Source organism: Endocarpon pusillum (genome assembly GCF_000464535.1).
Source record: "Endocarpon pusillum Z07020 unplaced genomic scaffold scaffold6441, whole genome shotgun sequence".
NCBI lineage: Eukaryota > Fungi > Ascomycota > Eurotiomycetes > Verrucariales > Verrucariaceae > Endocarpon > Endocarpon pusillum.
Window position 1 is genome coordinate 357,344 of NW_006916590.1, and position 8,129 is coordinate 365,472.

An 8,129-nucleotide genomic window follows, 5' to 3' on the forward strand; every position below is an offset into this window, starting at 1 on the left:
GGCTGCTGTATGGAGATTGATGAGCGAGGTGTTGGCTGGGTTTTTCAAAACAGTCTTATCATGTCCATATCCATGTCCTTCTGGTGTACGTGGAAGGGAGAGATCGTGCATACATAGCCTTGCATCTGCCGCCGGAGATGGCATGTAGCATGACCATGAGGTACATACATAGCTTTTTGCCTCTTTACTCCACCTGCTTCAACTTGGCTGGGACAACAGGGGAGTGCTTTGATTGCTCCCAACTTAAACGAGTTTTGTCAAGGATGCGTTGGCTTAGTAGGTAGCAGATCCTTCTACGCGGCTCCACCAGCTTTTTCCTTTCGACCAGCTACTCTCTTCACCGCGTTTGCTCCCTGGTTTTACCACCTTCATCTTCCAAATTAAGGCCGAGCGAGCTGCGCACCTTGCTGCTCGATTGCACACAAAGGTCACCCTCAGCGATGGAGACTTCAGGCCCTTGATCAAAGCATGACCTTAAATGGCACAACAAACGAGCAGTCCTGGCTCCCCCCAGTCTTTGGCAGCCAGTGAAAAATCTTCGAGCGAACTAGTGACGTACCGGCATTTGCTTTTCTGTGAACAGACGAACACTCGAAATGAGCGTAAGTAAGGCAAGGGCACTGAGGCTCGCATCGGCGGTTACATTCAATTTGGGCTTGATTTGTGTGTGGACAGCCGATCGTGCGTCAGTCCCACAGGACGATGGCAACCCTGTGGTGTCTCGCGTGTGGAGAGTGGGTACTGAGGTCTGTGTCTCCTTCTTTGCGAGCCATTAGATCCCCGATGGGTAGCATGACATACAAGGCCCAAGGGCTCCGTATCCTACCAAGATTGATACGAACACTTTCCGAGTCGCTCACAGGTGGCGATATCGTTTTTGGGCTGGTATAGATATCACAACTTTGGCGCTGTTGTCAGGTTCTCGTACCCATCTTTAGTGATCCAGATATTATCCTCAATCCTTACACCTCCAACATCCCAGAAGCGCTGGAGGACGTCTTGATCGATGTATTTGCTTAGCTCTGGATTTTTCAAATACGGATCGATGATGAATTTGCAGAAGTATATCTAGTGGTAATGTTAAAGTGGAGGTCATCACAGGAAAGAGACACATACCCCGGGTTCCACTGTGATAACACTATTTTCTGGTAACTGTCCACGAACTCGGAGATATCTAAATATCATATCTGGGTCTGCATAATTCGCTTTGCCACCAGTGTCGTGTGTGTCCATCCCAAGGTAGTGCCCAAGTCCATGAGGAAAGAATGCCACACTCACACGTGAATCAAAGATTTCTTGGTCGTCTCCCTTTAGAAGCCCTGCAGCTTTTAAGCCCTTGATGGCCACTCTATGGGCATTCATGTGCACGTCCTCCCATAAGACACCAGCTTTCAGCATTTGAAAGCAGGACGATTGCATTTCGTCAACAATATCATAGATGACTTGTGACTCCTTGGTGAAGCTGCCAGAAATAGGAAAAGTCCTGGTAACGTCTGATGCGTAACATCTATACTCGCCACCTGCATCTAGAAGAACATTCAGTCGGTCCCGGAGAGGTTCATCATTCTTGACATAGTGTAGAGTTGCTGCATTGGTCCCACTGGCCACTATGGATGGATAGGCTTGATCTTTGCAGCCATGTGCTATGCACTTAGCAACGAAGGTAGCTTCAAGCTCTCGCTCGTTTGAGGCTGTTTTTACTTGGTCGAGGACAGCTTTGTGTGCCAGGGTGGACACCGCGTTCGCTTTCGCAATGAGAGAAATCTCGTACATGTCCTTGGTGACACGTTGCTCTTCAATGGCCTTCTTCAGTATGCAGAACTCGGTATTCGCAAACCCGAGAAACGTCACGTCCTCGGAAACTTGTTCGGGAATCGCAAAAACAGTCATGGGCTTTTTCGAGTTTGTATACGAAGCAAGTGTGACATTGAGCTCCGTAGTTGGAAGAGCTTTATCTATGTCGTATCTCTCAAGTGCCTCCGATGTGGAGAGCGGAAGGCCTGACCAGACAACTTCTTCGGGCTCGGTAGGTGGTACAAACAGTGTAAGTTCGGTTGTTGCCATGTCGTAAATGAGGCAGCTGTCAGAGAGTTCGCAGCCAGAGAGGTAGAAAAAATATCGACGCTGTCTAGCCAGCTACAGATTAGCTTTGTTCTGTGGCAAGAGACAGACGAGATGCATTTACTACCTGAACTTCTGTGGGGTGTCATTGTCTTCGATCAGGCGAGTCTTCTGAGATTCAAGGTAGATGACCCCATCAGAGCCAAAGCCAGAAGCCTGGATCTGATCGGCCACCCGCCTGGCATGGTCCTTCGCAGGGTACTTGCCCTTGAGGAGAGGATACTGGCCCTTGCGAAAGGCGGCAATCACGGACATGTCGTGCTGACGATGTTGAATACTGCAAAAGAATATCGATGGAGGCCGAAGCTGGTATCGATTAGGGCAGGTTAGAGCTGACTGGAAGTGGTTGGCTTTGAAAGCTAGAGGGGCTACCTACGTAGTAGAGTACTAACTTACGTAGTACGTAGATGGACCAATATTGAAAGGTACCCACAAAGCAATAAAACTTCTTAGCATTTTTAATTTTCATAGCACTTTCAAGTCATTCATTTCAGTTCACTGTTTAAGTCTCTTAAAGCGACTTGGATACATTCCATCTCAAAGAGAATACCAGTGACGTTGCCGTAACGTTAGATATCAAATGTGTTCTCAGATTCAAAATGCTAGCAAGTTGCAATAGCTAAAGAATCTGGGTTTCAAGAATACCCTTCGCTCTGTTGGTCTACCTACGTTGGTGGCTTAGTCTTTATTGAGCTTACGCCCAGAGGCTCGGGCTTATCAAGCCGCCGTAACTAACTTAGTTAGGCAACGTCCTAAAACCAGCCATCGTTTCTCTCCTTCCCGAGATAAGGAGCACGCGGTTCACTACCGCACTCTGTTACAGATGGATCCAACGGGAGTATCTCGACTGTGAGATGCCAAAGGTCCCGGGTCTGAAGTCGTGTCATCTAGTAGGTAGGAAAAGGGCCGAGCTCACATGTGTGACCTCCATAGTTTCAATTCTGATAACTTGTCCTGCCTACTGATGCCTCTACCATACCCTGCATGAAAACGTGCGGCAGTATCCCTCTGGTCTATATTGGTGAAACGATCTAGTTTCCCTATGTCCAGCCGATCTTAACCATATAAAAATGATCTTGGCTTTCACTTCGTCAGAAGACTTTTTAGAGGACATTTTTAAATGCCTTCAGTCTAGGTCATCTGTTTTCGTGCCCACCTTGCATTGAATATAGCAGCTGCCTTTTACTCTCACTTGAACAGCGCAATCATGTCTTCACTATCTCCTCACAGGGAGGTTCCAAAGGGCACCTCCTTGGACTCTCAAGATCCAAGGCATGATACTTCTGGCCCTGCAGGAGCTGGACCCGAAACCCCAACCTCAGCACCCAAAGAAACGCGCTTTGATAAACTTTTGGCCGCACAAGCAAGACAGTCAAGACAGTTGAAGAGAAAAACCTCAGCCTCTGAAAGGGCGACAAATGCAGAGCATCAGACCATACAGGCAAAGCCCGGGAGGAGCGCCTTTCCATTACCTACAAGGCCTCGGACCAAGGATGCTGCTGGTACAGAAGCAGGACCATCGACCTTTGCAATCCCAGCCGCAAGACACACGGCGGCTCCCACGTCCGTACCTACCCAAGTCGCGCGGACCTTAGGGACACCTAATGCAGGATATAATCCTAGTGGAGGAAGTGCGGCTGCGTCTGTTATGACAACTCGTGAGCTAGAACTAATGTCTAACCTCTATCCCCTAACCTTGTTGGGCAGACCAGTGAGTACTATTGCGGGTAATGACGTAGGTTGGGCGGTATCTATACCTGACATAGATCAATCGCTCGCTCAAAACTATTCACTCCTTAATCCGCCGAGGCACCAATCTTCTCCAAGGATTGCAGATACCACAGGCATTTCAGAGCAAACACTTGCGCAGCAGAAGGCCCGGGGCATCGCCCGTGAGAAGGTAGGCCGTCAAAGAGTCCATGGTCCGTATGACAACCAAGACAGCCGCGACGACGTGTACGCCCGTTTCAATGCGGGTCAGTCGTCCAGGATGATTGCGGCCGCGACAAATGTTCCGAGACATGTATTGACACAGTGGAAGGCTGATGGAATCGCCGCCGGACGAGTAGAGCCCGAAGTCATTAGCGAAGCCCACCGAAGCTATGAGGATAAACGCAAGCACGCTTACGCATTGTTCCAACAGTATGAGAGGATATCCCTATCAGAAGTTTCGCGAATAACGGGCGTCTCTATATCAGCAGTTAATGAATGGAAGCGCACCTGGACCAGCAAGGAAGTATTAGGTCCTGAACGGAGCGACTCGAGGAAATTTACTCGCCATGTAGAGGACAGGAAAAAGGCCGAGGTCTATGAGCTTTTGATACAGAAACCAAATATGTTAGTAACAGAAGCTGCAGAGAAGCTGGGAGTCTCAGAGCGTACAATACTTTGTTGGAAGAACAAGGATCTTGCCGCCGGGACGTTACCCTCCGGGCTGGATCGCAATCGCTTCCGAGCGGCTCGTGACCCGGAAACGAGGAAAGAAGTGGAGTCTCTCCTTCGCCAGAATGTTTCAAACAAACAAATCAGTGAGCTCACGGGCGTATCGGGTTCCACAGTCAAAAGATTGAAAAGAAGGAAAAAAGCCGCAGCGTTGGTCCATCCCGAAGAACCTGCCTCTGCTAGGCCCGCAGCTTCTATCCATCCCGAAGCACCTGCCTCTGCCAGGCCTGCAGCTTCTCCGGCTACAGCTTCGAATTCTTCGCATGCACAGGAGGTGTCTGAAACTTCTTCGGATGTACTGCTTTACACACCCAGCAATATGCATGCCCACTTTGATGAAGTCTCGTCTGAAAGCAGTGCATGGGGGAATAGCTCTACGTTGCGGAGATAAAGCTAGAATCATCTTAATACGGTAGTCATTACACAGAGTCACACGTCAATCGTATGGTTTTGCACAAAGGCGATAAACCTGATGTACCCTTGTCCACGAAAATCGAGTCTAGGAGTTCAAACACTGTTGTACCGCTCAGCCTTTGGTGAACTCCAATGCCATGCAGTGCTCAGGACGAGGCGAATTCCAGGTCATGGGAAAGTTATTCCATATATCATGGTGCAGGTCACTGATTACCCGACCAAATCACTCTAGAACTACCTCCACGGGAAATTACCAGTAGCTGCACGGCCTCTGATCTCACAACTTGGCCCTTTACTGAAATTTACCAGTCTACATTCCCAGTAAAAATATGCCCCCTTACCTTGCTGATGTCTTGTCTGAAAGCAGTACATGGAGGAATGACCCAGAAGTAGTGAGATAAGGCTCGAATACCATTAATCAACAGCTGTACTACAAACGGCCCTGGTTGTGATCTTTAAAAGAAGCAGGTCCAGGTTCTGTATTGGTAGACGTCAAACGGCAGGAGCGCTCCTTGGCCGCGTTTCATACGCGAAATCCCTGCGTTTTTCTTGCTTTTGATTGGTCAATTTCTGCTGCAATTTCGCGGCTAATTTGTACTTATTTCTGCGCCCTGCGCAGCTTTTTTGAACGAACAGAGCCATTTCTTCCTCCTCCTGCTCCACAGTAGATGGTTGTCTTGTCCTACTGGCAGAGTAGTAACGTAATGGGAAAAAAAGCCAAAATATCGAGAGCGCTTCCAGCAGATTCACTAGAAAGAAAACGAGATTCTCCTTAGCTCGTTCCCACAATCTTTCCTTGTAAACCCTCCGCGGCGATCTTTCCTAATCCCATCAGCGAACCGGTGGCCATGATTTCCAACTGGCTAATCTGCAAACCCAGTGCCTGCTTCCACCACCTCTTCAGCTCGACCGTCATTAGCGAGTCAAGGCCTAGCTGAGCCAAACTAAGAGCGATGTCAACTTCTTCATCCGACTACAGCATGAAGTCGTAGACCTTGCGGTCTATCTGGTATGCCAGGTATTCTTGACTGTCCTCCCCCTTCAGCAGGTCAGGCTCCTCGGTTGCGAGAGACAGGAAGGTTTGGAGGCTGCTTAAACTGGAAGTGGAGGCGTCGCTGGTCTTGTTCATGTCGCGGACATTATGGTAGGTGCCCATACGACGCTCCTGGCGCCAGTTGGTACGGTTGTTAGGGTAGTCGAGGTGGAGTTCGGAGCAGAGACCCATCCACAGCTGGCCGGTGGAAGTCCAAAGGCCGGGGACTGTGCTGCTGGTCTGCGAGGATCTTGAAGAGGCGATAGGTGTAGAATTGACGATGGAGAGCTCGATGAAGTCAAGCAATTCCTCTTCGCCGAGGAAGTAGAGACCCTGAGCCTTCATGTTCCGCCTCGCCGCCGGATTCTCGGCAACAAAACCTACACCATCAACGGGGCAGATATTCAGAACGGATGCCGGTAGCCCGAGGCTATGGCGGTACTGGCAGAACGCTTCAAGGAATGTGATTGCGGCATTGTAATTGCCTTGGCCGGGCTGATCCACGACAGTGACAAGGGAACTAGCCAGGAAAAAGAAGTCGAGATCGTAGCGGATAGAGCTTTGTGGAGGTTCCACGTCCCATCGACCTTAGGCTGACTTGCTGCAATCCAATCTGCCTGTGTCATGTCGAGTATAGGTGCGTCCTTCCATTGGGTTAGCTGGTTGACATGTGCAATGGTACGAAGCGAATTGATTGGGAGAAGAAGAGAGCTAATCTAGAAGGTAACGCTAAGCAGAGCCAACGGAACGCACGTGCCAAAATGCGTAGTCGAAACGGATCGAGCCACATACCTGTAAAGCCATAGCCACATGGAACAGTCCCTTCACCGGACCAGTGGCTTTAGAAATTGCCGCCTCAACGTCCGCCAGACTCTGTGGTATACCAGCGATCGCAGGCACATGACAGCCCATACTTTCCAACTCGGCAAAGAACTCTTTACTATCATCAGTCAAGCCGGCGGATCGGGACAAGAACTCCAAGTTTCGAGCGCCGCGATGAACGAGCCAGATGGCAATGGCCTTCCCAAGACCTCCCAATCCGCCGGTTAGAATGTAACTGGCTTGAGGATCGAAACTTATTGGATGGGCACGTGGACGGACTTTGATCTGTGAGTATCTTCTGGCATCTTGATGACGACTTTATCGATGTGGTCACCTCCCTGCTGAAGACGAAAGCCTTTATCTACCTCGCATGAGTCGAAAACGGAAGCTGGCTGAATGGGCCGGGTTTCTTTTGTCGATAGAGATCAAGACATCTCTCAAGCATGCTGATTGATAGATTAGCACGAGTCTTCTCAATGGAAGCAGTGCTATGATCTGAGAAGCGACTTACCGTCCCCTTTTCTCCGGCTTATCGCGAATAAACTGTGTAATATCGACACAGCAATACGATCTGTTCGCTAGGAATGGTTGCATGTCCAACTGGCCACATGCAACAAGGTCTCGTTTGCCGAGTTCGACCAGCTTGCCAAATTCCGCCACGCATTTCCAGCAAGCATGCAACAGCTCGCCAGATAGCGAGTTCAAGACAATGTCAACACCTTTTTCACCAGTTTTGTGCATCAGACCTGAGACAAATCAGCGTTCGGAAACAGCACAACCGTTCCAACCGTACCAATGGTACAGTGGTACGGAACAGCAGTTCTCACCGTTCCAACGATACAAGACCACGCCTTCTGTACCGTTAGGACCGTACCAGTACAGAAATAAGGCGCTAAATCAGCGTTTATCTTCTCAGATCTTACCGGGCTGATTTGATTAATAAAACTACTTAGCAAGAAAGTGGAGAAACTGTAAGCTAAATAGGAAAAGTAAGAAGCCTGGCGATGCTGTAGTACGGTATCAATGATAGGTGTAAACCTACCGACAGAAAACCACGGTGCCAATAGCTTTCAAGGTCGACGTCCTTCGGGCCGATTTCAGCCCTCTGTGTGTTTTCCCGGTGTCTGGGGTTGTCGGTGATTCCATTTCCATGGCTCTGACCCCGCTGGCCTTCGGACTTTGACTCAATATCAACAGTGACATCGCCCTCGCTAGTGACACCAACATGGACCACTCGGGCTTGAACTAGCCAACAGAATGCCAGAAATGTGGCGAGCAAGGTCTTAAACGCCTTCAT

At 49.4% G+C, this 8,129-nt stretch overlaps 3 protein-coding genes across 3 annotated transcripts; 1 reads left to right on the forward strand and 2 right to left on the reverse strand.

Annotated features, from left to right (window-relative positions):
- Positions 1–894: 894 nt before the first annotated feature.
- On the reverse strand, positions 895–2,376 carry EPUS_01125 (Xaa-Pro aminopeptidase; the record flags this gene model as incomplete). Its single annotated transcript, XM_007807037.1, has 3 exons — positions 895–1,068; positions 1,117–2,128; positions 2,189–2,376. The coding sequence occupies 3 exons, from the start codon at positions 2,374–2,376 to the stop codon at positions 895–897; spliced, it is 1,374 nt and encodes a 457-aa protein (XP_007805228.1).
- Positions 2,377–3,328: 952 nt separating this feature from the next.
- On the forward strand, positions 3,329–4,954 carry EPUS_01126 (uncharacterized protein; the record flags this gene model as incomplete). Its single annotated transcript, XM_007807038.1, has 1 exon — positions 3,329–4,954. One exon carries the CDS (start codon positions 3,329–3,331, stop codon positions 4,952–4,954), a length of 1,626 nt encoding a protein of 541 aa, XP_007805229.1.
- Positions 4,955–5,749: 795 nt separating this feature from the next.
- On the reverse strand, positions 5,750–8,129 carry EPUS_01127 (uncharacterized protein; the record flags this gene model as incomplete). Its single annotated transcript, XM_007807039.1, has 8 exons — positions 5,750–5,921; positions 5,955–6,530; positions 6,587–6,654; positions 6,803–7,148; positions 7,198–7,278; positions 7,344–7,578; positions 7,626–7,686; positions 7,875–8,129. 8 exons carry the CDS (start codon positions 8,127–8,129, stop codon positions 5,750–5,752), a joined length of 1,794 nt encoding a protein of 597 aa, XP_007805230.1.